The sequence below is a fragment of the Patiria miniata genome, unplaced genomic scaffold (genome assembly GCF_015706575.1).
Source record: "Patiria miniata isolate m_02_andy unplaced genomic scaffold, ASM1570657v1 HiC_scaffold_22, whole genome shotgun sequence".
Lineage (NCBI taxonomy): Eukaryota > Metazoa > Echinodermata > Asteroidea > Valvatida > Asterinidae > Patiria > Patiria miniata.
In genome coordinates, this window is record NW_024037061.1 from 12,846,538 (window position 1) to 12,867,435 (window position 20,898).

Consider the following 20,898-nt stretch of genomic DNA (forward strand, 5'->3'; position numbering starts at 1 on the left):
TTTGTAAATCGCCCAAATTGAACCTACTTACCAACTGTGTCTTGACATTGAGTTCCTGTGAAGCCTGTTGGACAGGTACAGATGAACCCGCCTGATGTGCTGCCTTGGAAACAAGTGCCACCATTCTGACATGGTGATGGTTGACAGGGATCTTGGGCTAAAAGGTGAATAAAAAATGGTCTCTGAGTGTGTGCAAGTTTTGGTTTTGAAGCACACTGCTTCTTACTGGAGTAACATCAGTATTGGAAGCAATAACATTTGCACAAATTGATTTGAATTTGTAAATAGGTCTTTCCACACAAACGGTAAAAAAGTGTGACAATTAGAGTGAACCATGGACAGGAGTCGACATGAAGTAATCCGTCATGTTTTCCCTCTTTCTACATCCAATTTCCTATTAATTGATTGATTTAATATCAATGAAATATACTTAATAAACTTTACAGATTTATCAAGCAAAATATTGACAAACAAAAGAAAAGGTACATTTGTTAACGATGAAAAGTGAACAAATATACCTTACAAAAGGTATGTGGGAATAACTCACAGCTTTTAATTAAAGAACTTAATTTTGAAAATTTGAAAAACTTTGCACCCCAATAAGTCATCAAACTTGCAATGGATATGCTAATTACCAATGGGGTTTTGACATCGATCTCCTGTTAATGTAAGCGGACAAGTGCAAGAGATCACCACCCCAGACTGGACACAATTCCCACCATTCAGGCAAGGAAAACAAATTAATGTTGTACCAAACCAAATTGTATTTAAAACAACTCCAATCTGGGTGATCAAACTAAAGAACAAAACTGTTTATTTACCAATGGGGCTTTCACATCGAGGTCCTGAGGAACCTGCTGAACACACACGTACATGTATGAACTCTCCAAAAATGGACTCTCAATAGCAAACTCTTGGTGGCGCAATCTTTGTAAATCGCCCAAATTGAACCTACTTACCAACTGTGTCTTGACATTGAGTTCCTGTGAAGCCTGTTGGACAGGTACAGATGAACCCGCCTGTTGTGCTGCCTTGGAAACAAGTGCCACCATTCTGACAAGGTGATGGTTGACAGGGATCTTGGGCTAAAAGGTGAATAAAAAACGGTCTCTGAGTGTGTGCAAGTTTTGGTTTTGAAGCACACTGCTTCTTACTGGAGTAACATCAGTAATGGAAGCAATAACATTTGCACAAATTGATTTGAATTTGTAAATAGGTCTTTCCACACAAACGGTAAAAAAGTGTGACAATTAGAGGGAACCATGGACAGGAGTCGACATGAAGTAATCCGTCATGTTTTCCCTCTTTCTACATCCAATATCCTATTAATTGATTGATTTAATATCAATGAAATATACTTAATAAACTTTACAGATTTATCAAGCAAAATATTGACAAACAAAAGAAAAGGTACATTTGTTAACGATGAAAAGTGAACAAATATACCTTACAAAAGGTATGTGGGAATAACTCACAGCTTTTAATTAAAGAACTTAATTTTGAAAATTTGAAAAACTTTGCACCCCAATAAGTCATCAAACTTGCAATGGATATGCTAATTACCAATGGGGTTTTGACATCGATCTCCTGTTAATGTAAGCGGACAAGTGCAAGAGATCACCACCCCAGACTGGACACAATTCCCACCATTCAGGCAAGGAAAACAAATTAATGTTGTACCAAACCAAATTGTATTTAAAACAACTCCAATCTGGGTGATCAAACTAAAGAACAAATCTGTTTATTTACCGATGGGGCTTTCACATCGAGGTCCTGAGGAACCTGCTGAACACACACGTACATGTATGAACTCTCCAAAAATGGACTCTCAATAGCAAACTCTTGGTGGCGCAATCTTTGTAAATCGCCCAAATTGAACCTACTTACCAACTGTGTCTTGACATTGAGTTCCTGTGAAGCCTGTTGGACAGGTACAGATGAACCCGCCTGTTGTGCTGCCTTGGAAACAAGTGCCACCATTCTGACAAGGTGATGGTTGACAGGGATCTTGGGCTAAAAGGTGAATAAAAAACGGTCTCTGAGTGTGTGCAAGTTTTGGTTTTGAAGCACACTGCTTCTTACTGGAGTAACATCAGTAATGGAAGCAATAACATTTGCACAAATTGATTTGAATTTGTAAATAGGTCTTTCCACACAAACGGTAAAAAAGTGTGACAATTAGAGGGAACCATGGACAGGAGTCGACATGAAGTAATCCGTCATGTTTTCCCTCTTTCTACATCCAATATCCTATTAATTGATTGATTTAATATCAATGAAATATACTTGATAAACTTTACAGATTTATCATGCAAAATATTGACAAAGAAAAGAAAAAGGTACATTTGTTAACGATGAAAAGTGAACAAATATACCTTACAAAAGGTATGTGGGAATAACTCACAGCTTTTAATTAAAGAACTTAATTTTGAAAATTTGAAAAACTTTGCACCCCAATAAGTCATCAAACTTGCAATGGATATGCTAATTACCAATGGGGTTTTGACATCGATCTCCTGTTAATGTAAGCGGACAAGTGCAAGAGATCACCACCCCAGACTGGACACAATTCCCACCATTCAGGCAAGGAAAACAAATTAATGTTGTACCAAACCAAATTGTATTTAAAACAACTCCAAACTGGGTGATCAAACTAAAGAACAAAACTGTTTATTTACCGATGGGGCTTTCACATCGAGGTCCTGAGGAACCTGCTGAACACACACGTACATGTATGAACTCTCCAAAAATGGACTCTCAATAGCAAACTCTTGGTGGCGCAATCTTTGTAAATCGCCCAAATTGAACCTACTTACCAACTGTGTCTTGACATTGAGTTCCTGTGAAGCCTGTTGGACACCCACAGATGAACCCGCCTGATGTGCTGCCTTGGAAACAAGTGCCACCATTCTGACATGGTGATGGTTGACAGGGATCTTGGGCTAAAAGGTGAATAAAAAACGGTCTCTGAGTGTGTGCAAGTTTTGGTTTTGAAGCACACTGCTTCTTACTGGAGTAACATCAGTAATGGAAGCAATAACATTTGCACAAATTGATTTGAATTTGTAAATAGGTCTTTCCACACAAACGGTAAAAAAGTGTGACAATTAGAGGGAACCATGGACAGGAGTCGACATGAAGTAATCCGTCATGTTTTCCCTCTTTCTACATCCAATATCCTATTAATTGATTGATTTAATATCAATGAAATATACTTGAAAAACTTTACAGATTTATCAAGCAAAATATTGACAAAGAAAAGAAAAGGTACATTTGTTAACGATGAAAAGTGAACAAATATACCGTACAAAAGGCATGTGGGAATAGCTCACAGCTTTTAATTAAAGAACTTAATTTTGAAAATTTCAAAAACTTTCCACCCCAAAAAGTCATCAAACTTGCAATGGATATGCTAATTACCTATGGGGTTTTGACATCGATCTCCTGTTAATGTTAGCGGACAAGTGCAAGAGATCACCACCCCAGACTGGACACAATTCCCACCATTCAGGCAAGGAAAACAAATTAATGTTGTACCAAACCAAATTGTATTTAAAACAACTCCAATCTGGGTGATCAAACTAAAGAACAAAACTGTTTATTTACCAATGGGGCTTTCACATCGAGGTCCTGAGGAACCTGCTGAACACACACGTACATGTATGAACTCTCCAAAAATGGACTCTCAATAGCAAACTCTTGGTGGCGCAATCTTTGTAAATCGCCCAAATTGAACCTACTTACCAACTGTGTCTTGACATTGAGTTCCTGTGAAGCCTGTTGGACAGGTACAGATGAACCCGCCTGTTGTGCTGCCTTGGAAACAAGTGCCACCATTCTGACATGGTGATGGTTGACAGGGATCTTGGGCTAAAAGGTGAATAAAAAACGGTCTCTGAGTGTGTGCAAGTTTTGGTTTTGAAGCACACTGCTTCTTACTGGAGTAACATCAGTAATGGAAGCAATAACATTTGCACAAATTGATTTGAATTTGTAAATAGGTCTTTCCACACAAACGGTAAAAAAGTGTGACAATTAGAGGGAACCATGGACAGGAGTCGACATGAAGTAATCCGTCATGTTTTCCCTCTTTCTACATCCAATATCCTATTAATTGATTGATTTAATATCAATGAAATATACTTGATAAACTTTACAGATTTATCATGCAAAATATTGACAAAGAAAAGAAAAGGTACATTTGTTAACGATAAAAAGTGAACAAATATACCTTACAAAAGATATGTGGGAATAACTCACAGCTTTTAATTAAAGAACTGAATTTTGAAAATTTGAAAAACTTTCCACCCCAATAAGTCATCAAACTTGCAATGGATATGCTAATTACCAATGGGGTTTTGACATCGATCTCCTGTTAATGTTAGCGGACAAGTGCAAGAGATCACCACGACAGACTGGACACAATTCCCACCATTCAGGCAAGGAAAACAAATTAATGTTGTACCAAACCAAATTGTATTTAAAACAACTCCAATCTGGGTGATCAAACTAAAGAACAAAACTGTTTATTTACCAATGGGGCTTTCACATCGAGGTCCTGAGGAACCTGCTGAACACACACGTACATGTATGAACTCTCCAAAAATGGACTCTCAATAGCAAACTCTTGGTGGCGCAATCTTTGTAAATCGCCCAAATTGGACCTACTTACCAACTGTGTCTTGACATTGAGTTCCTGTGAAGCCTGTTGGACACCCACAGATGAACCCGCCTGATGTGATGCCTTGGAAACAAGTGCCACCATTCTGACATGGTGATGGTTGACAGGGATCTTGGGCTAAAAGGTAAATAAAAAACGGTCTCTGAGTGTGTGCAAGTTTTGGTTTTGAAGCACACTGCTTCTTACTGGAGTAACATCAGTAATGGAAGCAATAACATATTTGCACCAATTGATTTGAATTTGTAAATAGGTCTTTCCACACAAACGGTAAAAAAGTGTGACAATTAGAGGGAACCATGGACAGGAGTCGACATGAAGTAATCCGTCATGTTTTCCCTCTTTCTACATCCAATATCCTATTAATTGATTGATTTAATATCAATGAAATATACTTGATAAACTTTACAGATTTATCAAGCAAAATATTGACAAAGAAAAGAAAAGGTACATTTGTTAACGATAAAAAGTGAACAAATATACCTTACAAAAGATATGTGGGAATAACTCACAGCTTTTAATTACAGAACTGAATTTTGAAGATTTGAAAAACTTTGCACCCCAATTAGTCATCAAACTTGCAATGGATATGCTAATTACCAATGGGATTTTGACATCAATCTCCTGTTAATGTTAGCGGACAAGTGCAAGAGAACACCACCCCAGACTGGACACAATTCCCACCATTCAGGCAAAGAAAACAAATTAATGTTGTACCAAACCAAATTGTATTTAAAACAACTCCAAACTGGGTGATCAAACTAAAGAACAAAACTGTTTATTTACCGATGGGGCTTTCACATCGAGGTCCTGAGGAACCTGCTGAACACACACGTATATGTATGAACTCTCCAAAAATGGACTCTCAATAGCAAACTCTTGGTGGCGCAATCTTTGTAAATCGCCCAAATTGAACCTTACTTACCAACTGTGTCTTGACATTGAGTTCCTGTGAAGCCTGTTGGACACCCACAGATGAACCCGCCTGATGTGCTGCCTTGGAAACAAGTGCCACCATTCTGACATGGTGATGGTTGACAGGGATCTTGGGCTAAAAGGTGAATAAAAAACGGTCTCTGAGTGTGTGCAAGTTTTGGTTTTGAAGCACACTGCTTCTTACTGGAGTAACATCAGTAATGGAAGCAATAACATTTGCACCAATTGATTTGAATTTGTAAATAGGTCTTTCCACACAAACAGTAAAAAAGTGTGACAATTAGAGGGAACCATGGACAGGAGTCGACATGAAGTAATCCGTCATGTTTTCCCTCTTTCTACATCCAATATCCTATTAATTGATTGATTTAATATCAATGAAATATACTTGATAAACTTTACAGATTTATCAAGCAAAATATTGACAAAGAAAAGAAAAGGTACATTTGTTAACGATGAAAAGTGAACAAATATTCCTTACAAAAGGTATGTGGGAATAACTCACAGCTTTTAATTAAAGAACTGAATTTTGAAAATTTGAAAAACTTTGCACCCCAATAAGTCATCAAACTTGCAATGGATATGCTAATTACCAATGGGGTTTTGACATTGATCTCCTGTTAATGTAAGCGGACAAGTGCAAGAGATCACCACCCCAGACTGGACACAATTCCCACCATTCAGGCAAGGAAAACAAATTAATGTTGTACCACACCAAATTGTATTTAAAACAACTCCAATCTTGGTGATCAAACTAAAGAACAAAACTGTTTATTTACCAATCGGGCTTTCACATCGAGGTCCTGAGGAACCTGCTGAACACACACGTACATGTATGAACTCTCCAAAAATGGACTCTCAATAGCAAACTCTTGGTGGCGCAATCTTTGTGAATCGCCCAACTGTTTGTAAATCGCTCAAATTGAACCTACTTACCAACTGTGTTTTCACATCGAGTTCCTGTGACGCCTATTGGACACGTACAGATGAACTGTCCTGGTGTGCTGGCTAATTGGAAACAAGCTCCACCATTCTGGCATGGCGATGGTTGACAGGGATCTCCACTTACTGATTATCAAGACAGTAATCAAGACAAACATGTATTTAGTCAGTGGGGAACAATATTTAAAAAAACTAAGACACGTTCAGGCAGAAAGTTAAGTATTAAAAAGTAACTGTGATGAACTAAATGGCAACGAAAATGCAAACAACAAGGCCCTTCTATTTACAACTCTGATTTGCTATTATTGTTCAAAAATGCCATTCTTCGTTAAATCTAAAGAAATAACAACAGCATAATAAAGAAATTATTTACCAACTGTGTCTTGACATTGAGTTCCTGTGAAGCCTGTTGGACACATACAGAAGAACCCGCCTGATGTGCTGCCTTGGAAACAATTGCCACCATTCTGACATGGCGATGGTTGGCATGGATCTGATTAGTATGGTAGAAATTATCATAAGTGTAGGATGAGGCAGCAAAATGAAAGATACACACTGAAAGTTTACTGCAATCTTCTAAAATAGCAAAGAAAAAGTGCAGAAAGTACTACTATTAGGTGCTTTCAGAATTCTCATTTTGGCGCTTATTGTTAAAAGTTGTTAATTTTTTTATTTCTTCAGAATTTAAAATAGACTTAAAGTAAGACATTTTTTCAAGTGTGTTTTGACAATGAGGTCCTGTAAAGCCCATTGGACATACACACACACATGCGTCCTGGCCCGATGTGCTGCCTATTGGAAACAAGTTCCGTCATTCTGACACGGCGATGGTTGACAGGGATCTACACTAACTGATTATCAAGACAGCAATGGAGACAAACATGTAGTTAGTCAGTGGGGGGAACAAAAAAATCTATTCAAGCCGAAAAATTAGCAAAGATACTAAAAAAAGTAACTGTGATGAACTAAATGGCGAAGAAAATGCAAAAAAGTTCCCAATTTAGTGTTGTAACAAATTTGATTTGCTATTTTTGTTTCAAAATGCCATCCTTTATCAAATCTACAGAAACACCAACTTAATAATAAAGAAATTATTTACCAACTGTGTTTTCACATCGAGTTCCTCCAAAGCCTGTTGGACACATACAGAAGAACCCGCCTGATGTGCTGCCTTGGAAACAAGTTCCACCACTCTGACATGGTGATGGTTGACAGGGATCTATAATTGATTAATTGAATACAAATGACCAATTCTTGATGAACTTTACAGATATATCTTGCAAAATATTTACAAAGAAAAGGTAAACTTGTTAACATGAAAAGTGAGCATATCTGCCCTGAACATTCTCCTTTACAGATGATCACTGTCTTTCGAAAATGGGTGATCAAACAGAAGAATTAAAGTGGTTACTTACCAACTGTGTTTTCACATCGAGTTCCTGTGAAGCCTGTTGAGCACACACAGAAGAACCCGCCTGATGTGCTGCCTTGGAAGCAAGTGCCACCATTCTGGCATGGTGATGGTTGACAGGGATCTTGGGCTAAATGGTGAATAAAAACGGTCTCTGAGTGTGTGCAAGTTTTGGATTTGAAGCACACTGCTTCTTACTGGAGTTAACATCAGTTATGGAAGCAATAAGATTTGCACAAATTTACTTGAATTTGTAAATAGGTCTTTCCACACAAACGGTAACAAAAGTGTGACTTTTAGAGGGAACCATGGACAGGAGTCAATACATGCAGTAATCTGTCATGTTTCCTTGTTTCTACATCCAATATCCTAATTGATTGATTTAATATAAATGACAAATTCTTGATAAACATTACAGATTTATCATGCAAAATATTGATAAAGAAAAGAAAATGTAAATTTGTTAACAATAAAAAGTGAACATATCTACCCTGAACATTCTCCTTTTTAATACAGATGATCACTGTCTTTCGAAAATGGGTGATCAAACAGAAGAATTAAAGTGGTTATTTACCAACTGTGTTTTCACATCGAGTTCCTGCGAAGCCTGTTGAGCACACACAGATGAACTGGCTTGTTGTGCTGCCTTGGAAGCAAGTGCCACCATTCTGACATGGTGATGGTTGACAGGGATCTTGGGCTAAATGGTGAATCAAACACGGTTTCTGAATGTTTTGGATTTGAAGCACACTGCTTCTTACTGGAGTTAACATTAGTTATGGAAGCAATAAGATTTGCACAAATTTACTTGAATTTGTAAATAGGTCTTTCCACACAAACGGTAACAAAAGTGTTACATTTAGAGGGAACCATGGAAAGGAGTCGATGCATGAAGTAATCTGTCATATTTTCCATCTTTCTACATCCAATATCCTAATGATTAATTGATTGATTGAATATAAATGACAAATTCTCGACAAAATAGTTAATCATGCAAATTATTGACAAAGAAAAGAAAATGTAAATTTTTTTATCGATGACAAGTGAACATATATCTGCCCTGAACATTCTCCTTTACAGATGATCACTGTCTTTCGAAAACGGGTGATCAAACAGAAGAATTAAAGTGGTTATTTACCAACTGTGTTTTCACATCGAGTTCCTGTGAAGCCTGTTGAACACACACATGTGAACTGGCCTGATGTGCTGCCTGGGACACAAGCTCCACCATTCTGACATGGCGAAGGTTGACAGGGATCTTGGGCTAAATGGTGCATCAAACACGGTTTCTGAATGTGTGCAAGTTTTGGATTTGAAGCACACAGCTTCTTACTGGAGTTAACATCAGTTATTGAAGCAATAAGATTTGCACAACTTTATGTGAATTTGTAAGTGGCCTTTCCACACAAACGGTTACAAAAGTGTGACTTTTAGAGGGAACCATGGACAGGAGTCAATACATGCAGTAATCTGTCATGTTTCCCTGTTTCTACATCCAATATCCTAATTGATGGATTTAATATAAATGACAAATTGTTGATAGACATTACAGATTTATCATGCAAAATATTGATAAAGAAAAGAAAAGGTAAATTTGTTAACGAAAAAAAGTGAACAAATCTACCCTGAACATTCTCCTTTACAGATGATCACTGTCTTTCGAAAATGGGTGATCAAACAGAAGAATTAAAGTGGTTATTTACCAACTGTGTTTTCACATCGAGTTCCTGCGAAGCCTGTTGAGCACACACAGATGAACTGGCTTGTTGTGCTGCCTTGGAAGCAAGCTCCACCATTCTGACATGGTGATGGTTGACAGGGATCTTGGGCTAAATGGTGAATCAAACACGGTTTCTGAATGTGTGCAAGTTTTGGATTTGAAGCACACAGCTTCTTACTGGAGTTAACATCAGTTATTGAAGCAATAAGATTTGCACAACTTTATGTGAATTTGTAAGTGGCCTTTCCACACAAACGGTTACAAAAGTGTGACTTTTAGAGGGAACCATGGAAAGGAGTCAATACATGCAGCAATCTGTCATGTTTCCCTGTTTCTACATCCAATATCCTAATTGATTGATTTAATATAAATGACAAATTCTTGATAAACATTACAGATTTATCATGCAAAATATTGATAAAGAAAAGAAAATGTAAATTTGTTAACGATAAAAAGTGAACATATCTACCCTGAACATTCTCCTTTACAGATGATCACTGTCTTTCGAAAATGGGTGATCAAAAAGAAGAATTAAAGTGGTTATTTACCAACTGTGTTTTCACATCGAGTTCCTGAGAAGCCTGAGGAACACACACATGTGAACTGGCCTGATGCACTGCCTGGGACACAAGCTCCACCATTCTGACATGGTGATGGTTGACAGGGATCTTGGGCTACTAGGTGAATAAAAAAAAAGGTTTCTGAATGCAAGTTTTAGATTTGAAGCACACTGCTTCTTTAGGAGTTAACATCAGTTATGGAAGCAATACGATTTGCACAAATTTACTTGAATTCGTAATTTCCACTGCTTTGCTCCATAACACTGCAGCCAAAATGGATTCATAATTATCAACAAACATCTCGGATTTAAAAGGCTACACTACATTAGTTTACGGCGGCATAGGATCTTTGGTTTCAACACATGCTTCACATGCATTCAGTGAATAGCCAAGAAGCATTGAAGAACACTTGAGGGCCACTGTCAAAATGCACAATATGAACATCAATTTAGAGACAGTTGACTCTCCTTACATCAACATTCTGCTTTTATTAATTAATTGACTTAATTCTCGGTCAGGACTGTGCATTTTATGAGCGCAAATGAAAAGAACAGGCACTCCATTTAATTGCAGAGTGGACCATTTGTAATTTTTGCATTGTTTCATTTGAAGCAACAAGTGATCAAAATCTTAAGGAGGGTCCTTAACAACTATATTCTGATGAAGATTTAGCTTTGTGAATGTTGTATGTTCTGAGAAAACAATATTCTAGGATCTCGATTTCAATTCAAAAGTTGCCTGGTCATATTTTGAATCAGCATCCGAGACACGTTCTCATTCAGCCATTTGCAGCTCAAGATGTCACGCACTGAACCGAAGAATAACAGCAACCGCACACGTGTGTGTCAACACGTGCTAACACTTGCGTGCACCCATTCACAACATTACAAACCAACTACTAACGGAAATTTCCAAAAATGTGTCACTTGACACATCTTTGGAAATGATCTTCTAGTACTGTATTCTTCGAAATGACAGCTTGCCATAAGGAACAATTTCTCAGGGAGTTCAATGTCATTACTATCTTAAAACCAAGTAAGCTTTTGAACAGTATTTTGGTCAGTCACTTTTTGGGTAGCTGCAAATGGTCCACTCTACATATAACCCTCCCTCTCTGGCTGGCAACTTTAACAAGGCCATGCAGCCCTACAGTCAAAATAAATCAAGAGACTGTTTTTGACAATTGAGTGCTCCCTGCCTTCATAAAGCAGGATTGACTGGCTGTGATTGTTATAAAACCTGATATAGCTATGCTTTGACTGTAGGAAATTGATAAGCCAGTCGTGCCTACCAGTCACCTTCTTGTCAGTTGACAGAATTTGACTGTCACATTGCATACATGAAATATGATCCGACTGTTGGTGAGTAGCCTGTATAAATTGAATTTTTGACTGTCTGTGACTGATCAAACAAAAGGAGGATTAATACAAAACTACCAAATGCTCAGGTATAACAAAATGTTTGTTTAAAAAATATACTGAGTATAATTACAGACAATCAAGGAAATGTCTTGAGCACAGACAGAAGTAAGGATCAAAGGATCATCAGGGTAAAAAGACCACTGAGAATTAGCTACCATACCTGTGTCACAGTTGGTTCCAGTGAAACCAGCGTTGCAGGCACATGAGTATGATGAAGTACCAACGACAGAGCAAACACCATTTTGACATGGGTTGCTTGAACAAGGTGTAGTCACTGGAGAAAGAAAATCAAATTGTTTAAACTCATGACAGTTGGTTGAGTAATACCGTTAAAAGCCAAATTATATTTGATGAAGTGGTTTTGACCAAAAGGAACCAATCAATCATCTTATTGGAACCTGTTTTATAGACAAAGTCATGCAGACACTGCGCTTGTATGTTTGAGGAGTGTGCCACACGGAACCACGTATTAATTGTTCCTGCAAAGTTGTACGTCTTAGTGAACGAAACAAATAACTTGAATAAACACAAACAACACAATTCAACAAACTGCAGGGCAATTTCTTTCCTTATTGGACCAACATCAGTAATGATAGGACAAATTGCAGTCTGCTGACGAGTCCAAGCCCTTCCTACCACCCAGACGAATGTGACACATTGCATTAACTAGTGAAGGTTTGCCGTAACACCATGTAGAAATCTCTTTTGGGATGATGTGTGGTTCTGAAAAGAACCGGTTGGTTGTAAAACTTCTCCCGAAGAAGATCAGAGCATACTGATCGAAACATCAAGTTTAACCTGTACTTTGCAGAACCACACACTTTCCCAAAAGAGTTTTCCACATGATGGTCGTACCGCAAACTAAGTTCACTAACAATTCATAATACTACCATGCAAAGTTTTAAATCTTTCAAATCAAACAGCAACCGCACACGTGCATGTCAACACGTGTCAACACTTGCGCACAACCGTTCACAAATTTACAAACCAACTACTAACGGACAGTTCCAAAAATGTGACACTTGACACATCTTTGGAAATGACGTCAGAGCAAACACCATTTTGACACGGGTTGCTTGAACAAGGTGTAGTCATCACTGGAGAAAGAAAATCAAATTGTTTAAACTCATGACAGTCAGTGTTGTAGTCGAGACCGGATAGTCCGAGACCGAGACCAAGACCGAGACCTGAAGTTGCGAGACCGAGACCGAGACCGAGACCAGACCCTTCAAGGCGGACCGAGACCGAGACCGAAATGGTCCGAGACCGAGACCGAGACCACGGATAATAAATATCAATAATCTAAATAAACAACAAGACACTAAATACAGCTGAACAGTCTGTCCTTGAGATGTTGATGTTCATGGGGATGTGAAGGAAGTGATTGAAAGTTAGGAATCACTTGTACATGCTTAATTGTGTCATGCGAGTGCTCTTTGAGTTTGCTTCATGCCATAAATTACAACATGGCAACAGAATTTGTTATTGTCCCAATCATTAAAAAAATTGGAAGCAACCTAATTTAAAGAAGGGGAAAACCTTATTTGATGAACTCCATATATTTTTGACACTTTAAATTTTTTTTTTTTTTTTTAAACATGTTGAAACTTGACAAAAGTAAAAAAATTAAAGGTGGATGTTTAATCTGTTATAGGAACTCGGACCCTAAACTCCACAGCCACCCCCTGGTTTCAGCAATGACCACTAACGGATATTTAAATGCAACTTTAATTTTACATTGGACCTCCTTGTAAACCTGATTCGAAAAAAATTTGGAGCAAGAAAATATTGATTTATTTCAGTCATGGAATATAGATTTGTACAAAAAAATTGAGAGATGGTGGCCGGATATGGATTGATCTGCCCCCCCCCCCCACATCCCTCTTTGTGATTTTCCTTCCAACCCTGCATGTTTGTGTGTCCCCTACATGTTTGTTTCTTCTTCATCTGTCATTTACCTCTGAAGAAGGCCTGGCTAAGGCTGAAATGTAATGCCACTTTATTTTTGTTTAATGTCAATAACGTTACATATACTATAGAAGATTGATGAACCATATTTGCCTGATCTATCTTCTGTTATTCAGCCCGCCGTCATCATCAGCCTATTTGAGAATATGGCCGACACAATAGAATGGTGCTGTCACAAACTGAATGTGGTGGGCGAGATGTACTTTTGGGATTCATGGCTCAGTGCGCACGCCTCTCTGTGTTTTGTACCGTGCCAGCGTATCGCCTGCATCGGCTACTTTGCCGGGCGATTTACTTGAATATTTTAGTGATTAACAAGTACGACATATTGCCAATATATTAATAGTTTATTGTGATGGCCGTAAACAGCATATAGCAATTAATGGAACACAATTCTTCCCGACTCATGCAAATGCAATTGACATTTAGGAAGGAGACGAGGCAGGCAATTAGACTCTATTTTTGTGTTACCATGGCAGTAGCTCAATTTGTGTTTATCACAGATGAAAAGATGAATACATGGCGAGTCAAAAAGAAAGTGACAGTATGAAAAAAAATAAAATGGCACGCTCCATTTTGTAAAAAAATACAATTGGGATAAAGAACATGTTATTGAGTAGTAACTGTGAACATTTCACGTAATTTGCATACTCTATTTCCAAGTCATGTCTATTTTATTAAAGAGATCACAAAATTCAGCTGTCCACCACTAATACAAATTTAACGGTCTACGAATTGATGAATATCCATTAATAAATATAATGAAAAAAAAACCTTTTCCCGCCTCCACGAATAAAGGAAAAATTAAAAAGGAAAATAAAAAAATATCACCAATATTTGTAGGGAAAAAGAGTTGAATTGTTCCCCATATGCAAAATACTAAATCTGACGGTAAAAATAATGTTTCAGTCTTGATTCATAAGATTTAAATCTCAGTTGTATTTGGAATCAATGAGGATGGCTATAAAGTGCTTGTTTCAACAGATCGTCCCACAATAAAAACGAGAAATAAGAAGAGGAGCAATGGTTATTGGACTATGCCTCACTCACTAGAAAAAGAAGACAGACATGTCCATTAGCATCACACTGCAGTCACATTTGCCCTAAACTGATTCTTTACTTAACCCTAAAAGGGCCGGGGGCGGAATCCGCCCCCTCACTTTTTGGCTGGTCTCGACTCGAGACCAGCCAAAATATCGAGACCAAAGGGGACCGAGACCGAGACCAAGACCGAGACCACAGCTCCCGAGACCAAGACCGAGACCGAGACCAGCAAAAAGTGGTCTCGAGACCGAGACCGAGCTCGAGACCTACAACACTGATGACAGTTGGATGAGTAATATCGTTATAAGCCAAATTATATTTGATGAAGTGGTTTTGACCAAAAGGAACCAATCAATCATCTTATTGGAACCTGTTAGACAAAGTCATGCAGACACTGCGCTTGTATGTTTGAGGAGTGTGCCACACACTTGTCAGTTGACAGAATTTGACTGTCACAGTGCCTACATGAAATATGATCCGACTGTTAGTGACTAGCCTGTATAAATGGAACTTTTGACTGTCTGTGACTGATCAAACAAAAGGAGGATTAATACAAAACTACCAAACACTCAGGTATAACAAAAAGTTAGTTTGAAAAATATACCGAGTATAATTACAGACAATCAAGGAAATGTCTTGAGCACAGACAGAAGTAAGGATCAAAGGATCATCAGGGTAAAAAGACCTCTGAGAATTATAGCTACCATACCTGTGTCACAGTTGGTTCCAATGAAACCTGTGTTGCAGGCACATGAGTATGATGAAGTACCAGTGTCAGAGCAAACACCATTTTGACATGGGTTGCTTGAACAAGGTGTAGTCATCACTGGAGAAAGAAAATCAAATTGTTTAAACTCATGACAGTTGGATGAGTAATATCATTAAAAGCCAAATTATATTTGATGAAGTGGTTTTGACCAAAAGGAACCAATCAATCATCTATATTGGAACCTGTTAGACAAAGTCATGCAGACACTGTGCTTGTATGTTTGAGGAGTGTGCCACACACTTGTCAGTTGACAGAATTTGACTGTCACAGTGCCTACATGAAATATGATCCGAGTGTTAGCGACTAGCCTGTATAAATGGAATTTTTGACTGTCTGTGATTGATCAAACAAAAGGAGGATTAATACAAAACTACCAAACACTCAGGTATAACAAAATTTTTGTTTAAAAAATATACTGAGTATAATTACAGACAATCAAGAAAATGTCTTGAGCACAGACAGAAGTAAGGATCAAAGGATCATCAGGGTAAAAAGACCACTGAGAATTAGCTACCATACCTGTCTCACAGTTGGTTCCAATGAAACCTGGGTTGCAGGTACATGAGTATGATGAAGTACCAACGTCAGAGCAAACACCATTTTGACACGGGTTGCTTGAACAAGGTGTAGTCACTGGAGAAAGAAAATCAAATTTTTTAAACTCATGACAGTTGGATGAGTAATATCGTTAAAAGCCAAATTATATTTGATGAAGTGTTTTTTGACCAAAAGGAACCAATCAATCATCTTATTGGAACCTGTTAGACAAAGTCATGCAGACACTGCGCTTGTATGTTTGAGGAGTGTGCCACACGGAACCATGTATTAATTGTTCCTGCAAAGTTGTACGTCTTTGTGAACAAAACAAATAACTTGAATAAACACACACAACACAATACAACAAACTGCATGGCAATTTTTTTCCTAATTGGACCATCACCAGTAAAGATAGGACAAATTGCAGTCTGCTGAGTCCAAGCCCTTCATATCACCCAGACGAATGCGACACATTGCATTAACTAGTGAAGGTTTGCGGTAACACCATGTAGAAGTCTCTTTTGGGAAGATGTGTGGTTCTGAAAAGAACCGGTTGGTTGTAAAACTTTTCCCTAAGACGATCAGAGCATACATGATCGAAACGTCAAGTTTAACCTGTACTTTGCAGAACCACACACCTTCCCAAACGAGTTTTCCACATGATGGTGGTACCGCAAACTAAGTTCACTAACAATTCATACTACTACCATGCAAAGTTTCAAATCTTTCAAATCAAACAGCAACCACACACGTGCATGTCAACACGTGTCAACACTTGCGCACAACCGTTCACAAATTTACAAACCAACTACTAACGGACATTTCAAAAAATGTGACACTTAATTGACACATCTTTGGAAATGACGTCATTAGCAAACACCATTTTGACATGGGTTGCTTGAACAAGGTGTAGTCATCACTGGAGAAAGAAAATCAAATTGTTTAAACTCATGTTAGTTGGATGAGTAATATCGTTAAAAGCCAAATTATATTTGATGAAGTGGTTTTGACCAAAAGGAACCAATCAATCATCTATATTGGAACCTGTTAGACAAAGTCATGCAGACACTGTGCTTGTATGTTTGAGGAGTGTGCCACACACTTGTCAGTTGACAGAATTTGACTGTCACAGTGCCTACATGAAATATGATCCGAGTGTTAGCGACTAGCCTGTATAAATGGAATTTTTGACTGTCTGTGATTGATCAAACAAAAGGAGGATTAATACAAAACTACCAAACACTCAGGTATAACAAAAAGTTAGTTTGAAAAATATACCGAGGATTATTACAGACAATCAAGAAAATGTCTTGAGCACAGACAGAAGTAAGGATCAAAGGATCATCAGAATAAAAGACCACTGAGAATTATAACTACCATACCTGTGTCACAGTTGGTTCCAGTGAAACCTGGGCTGCATGTACATGAGTATGATGAAGTACCAACGTCAGAGCAAACACCATTTTGACACGGGTTGCTTGAACAAGGTGTAGTCACTGGAGAAAGAAAATCAAATTGTTTAAACTCATGACAGTGGATGAGTAATATCGTTAAAAGCCAAATTATATTTGATGAAGTGGTTTTGACCAAAAGGAACCAATCAATCATCTTATTGGAACCTGTTAGGCAAAGTCATGCAGACATTGCACTTGTATGTTTGAGGAGTGTGCCACACGGAGCCATGTATTAATTGTTCCTGCACTGCAGCCGTACGTCTATTAGTGCTTGGCAAAAATTGTGACTGCAGAGTGAACGAAACAAGTAACTTGAATAACCACGACTATACTGAAATTTGTATCCTTGTGGAGACATTTCTTTGTTCTCGTGTAGTAAAGTTTTCGAGTTTGAAAGTGTAGTTTCAAAATGCTCTTATTTTAACCAGAATTAATTTCCCTGGCTGAAGTTTGGACTTAATATCCCTTTTCTTAAACTCTTCCATTTGCGACGGATCAACCCACCCTGGAAATTCCTAGTTTTTGAGTAAAATTCATACCTCTATTTCGTGAAAACCTTTTGGAGACGTATTCATCTATACAAATTGCCCTGTGGAGACGTATACAGTATTTTGTTCCCTATTGTGTTAATGTCTCCAGAGGGCATGGTGTATCAGATCAAACAACACAATACAAACAAACTGCAGGGCAATTACTTTCTTAATTGGACCATCATCAGTAATGATAGGACAAATTGCAGTCTGCTGATAGGAGTTAAAGTCCTTCACCCAGACAAATGCGACACATTGCATTAACTAGTGAACGTTTGCGGTAACACCATGTAGAAATCTCTTTTGGGAAGATGTGTGGTTCTGAAAAGAACCGGTTGGTTGTAAAACTTCCCCCGAAGAAGATCAGAGCATACTGATCGGAACGTCAAGTTTTACAACCAACCTGCACTTTGCAGAACCACACATCTTCCCAAAAGAGTTTTCCACATGGTGGTACCGCATACTAAGTTCACTAGTTCATACTTCTACCAAGCAAAGTTTCAAATCTTACTTTAATTGCATTAAGTAAGCTGAACAAAATGTAGTTCTCTATAGTTTTGTTACAAACCAGAAGATTCTCAAAGGGTACTAGGACACTGACTGCTGTGGTATATTCATGCAGCCATGGAGTTACCTGTTATCACCAAGCACCAGCTAATAAAGCACTGGGACACGCAGCAACTCAAGTTGCCAGGCGTAATTGCACATCACAACTTGCAACACATCGAATGATCCATTTCACAAAACTTACAAATGTGTTGAACGTGATGTAAGGTACTTGACAACATTTCAAAACACGTCGCAACTTACGATGTGTCTTGTGGTCATTGCAAAATAAGAAGCATCCCTTTCTTAGCCAGTTTTATACCATAAATAATAAATAAACGAGACTATTTATTACCGAAACTATAAGCCTGGAATATTGTAATTGAAATTTCAAAGTAGCTTACGGTCCACCGCGAGCTTGTTTTCCTTTAAAACTGCATCATGCATCCACCAGTTTGTTCTACGTTTTCAAAACCATTAATGCAGAGCAGGACAAAAGTTCTAAATTTTTAGGAGGAAGCACCATGTTTAGGCCAAGGAAAAAAACGTGTTTATGTTAACACCCTGAAAAAAAATATGCAGGTAGGTTTAGGTAGGAAAACATGTGTATTTTATAACTTTTTTGTATGCTTGTCTGTTTTGTATACCTTCTGTGTTTATTTTAGTACCTTTAACAGTATGATTACATGCACTTAACCGTTTCTTTGTTCAATCAATAATACACACAAACTTTGCATAACTTAAAGATATATTTGAGTTTCAAGTCAACATAATTATAATTTATTTTAACTTTTGTCCAAATGTGGTAAATGAGGTTGGAAATTTAGCCTCAAAGAATTCAGATAGGTCAGGTTACCATAAACACGCAATTTAATTTTTTTCGACTTTAGGTATATTCGTGGTGAGACCACTGCCTGAATACATGCAGGTAACATACCTGGAATACCACAGTTATCCCCAGTGAAACCAGCAGTACAAACACAGGAATATGTCGTGCCATCTCGGCTGTCACATTGACCATTATTGCGGCATGGGCTGCTCACACAAGGTGTGATAACTACAAAGCAAAAATAAATAAAGAGGCAGTTGGCGTTAGTACTAGTACTACAGCAGAAATTAGGAGGGAAAAACCCACACACATCTGCAGAGACAAGTACACACTAAGAAGCATTTAAGCACAAATAACACTTTTGACTTCATTGTCTCTCTGTAAACAAAAACTTTCTTTATATATTTAGGTTTGTGGCATAAATAATGGTTGCAGTTCATAGAAAGTTCACCACTTCAAAATGAAGTGGTAAACATGCAAAATTATTTCACTTTTGTGGTCCACTTTTGCGACCCTAAAAAGTCCAGTGTTTGGGTGCTAGTTGTGATTTCATTCGTAAGGTGTTTGCCTTTTGCGGACTTGTAAGAAACCACATTTTGTGCATTGTGATTGGTCAGTGCTGTTCGCGAGCACGGTGCTGTATCCTCGATCCTCCTATTTCTGCGCAGATAAGGCTTTGCAACCAAGTAGCTTAAATATAGCAAAGCAACCACTCTTTTCCTCAACAAAACTTAGCTAACGATCATCCACCGTACCAATTAACAAAGTGAAATCTCTGTATTTGTGGCAGCAAGCGGGGAATTCCAAAGCTTGCAGTTTTGGCATTGTAGAAAAGAATCCTGCCTAATTCTGCGCAGGAGACGCTTCATGAAAAATATGTGCTGTCCGGGCCATGTAACTCAATATAAATTTTTTTATTAATAACTTATACTTGTTTGCTTTAGGAAAATATATTTCCTGAGCTTTTCAAACATATTTTTTTTCTTTTTCCTTTCTTGTTTCAATGCCAAAACACTTTTCGTAATTTCAGGATTATTTTCAATATACTATTTTGGAGATTTAAACAAAGGCCTATATTTATACATTTTATATATATTTACCTATTAAATGATAGTGTTATTCTGATCATCCCGACCAACAGAGACAGTTTTTAAGATGTCAGATTTTAAAACTGATGACCCAAAAAATACCAAAATAATATAAGAAATGTGTCTTTTTAGTTGCACCGTAAGTTTTACACCCTTGAAGGAACTGAAAATTCTTATCTATGACATCTTAACTATAAATTATTGGGAGACCAAGAAAGGTCACCTTTCGGTCATATTTTAGAAGCATCTGCCTGCATTTGTACTTAGTATTAATTTATAGTAAAAAGCCAATGTCTTTCATTTTTTCCCTGAATTCCCGGTAAAGCCTTCAATTTCCACATTTTTTCGGCTGCTGGTTAAAGTTTGTGCATTAAAGGATACGATCCCAGTGAAAGTATGTCATTTTTAGGATGCACAGCTTGCAAAATATAACTTAAAGGCGAGTGCACAGAAATAGGAGCGCGT

At 37.7% G+C, this 20,898-nt stretch overlaps 1 protein-coding gene across 1 annotated transcript in view; it reads right to left on the reverse strand.

Moving 5' to 3' along the window:
* The window catches only part of LOC119730093 (neurogenic locus notch homolog protein 1-like), a 72,145-nt gene that overhangs the window by 34,624 nt on the left and 16,623 nt on the right, over positions 1 to 20,898 (reverse strand). The window contains exons 4-23 of the mRNA XM_038202876.1: positions 19,454 to 19,573; positions 17,369 to 17,482; positions 15,969 to 16,082; positions 15,390 to 15,506; positions 11,829 to 11,942; positions 10,236 to 10,361; positions 9,671 to 9,796; positions 9,106 to 9,231; positions 8,542 to 8,667; positions 7,972 to 8,097; positions 7,656 to 7,775; positions 6,930 to 7,049; positions 6,551 to 6,682; positions 5,604 to 5,729; positions 4,673 to 4,798; positions 3,745 to 3,870; positions 2,817 to 2,942; positions 1,888 to 2,013; positions 960 to 1,085; positions 32 to 157 (exon numbers count right to left, since the gene is read on the reverse strand). Of these exons, the coding sequence (XP_038058804.1) occupies positions 32 to 157; positions 960 to 1,085; positions 1,888 to 2,013; positions 2,817 to 2,942; positions 3,745 to 3,870; positions 4,673 to 4,798; positions 5,604 to 5,729; positions 6,551 to 6,682; positions 6,930 to 7,049; positions 7,656 to 7,775; positions 7,972 to 8,097; positions 8,542 to 8,667; positions 9,106 to 9,231; positions 9,671 to 9,796; positions 10,236 to 10,361; positions 11,829 to 11,942; positions 15,390 to 15,506; positions 15,969 to 16,082; positions 17,369 to 17,482; positions 19,454 to 19,573 (2,463 nt within the window). The remainder of the gene's footprint in view (positions 1 to 31; positions 158 to 959; positions 1,086 to 1,887; positions 2,014 to 2,816; positions 2,943 to 3,744; positions 3,871 to 4,672; positions 4,799 to 5,603; positions 5,730 to 6,550; positions 6,683 to 6,929; positions 7,050 to 7,655; positions 7,776 to 7,971; positions 8,098 to 8,541; positions 8,668 to 9,105; positions 9,232 to 9,670; positions 9,797 to 10,235; positions 10,362 to 11,828; positions 11,943 to 15,389; positions 15,507 to 15,968; positions 16,083 to 17,368; positions 17,483 to 19,453; positions 19,574 to 20,898) is intronic.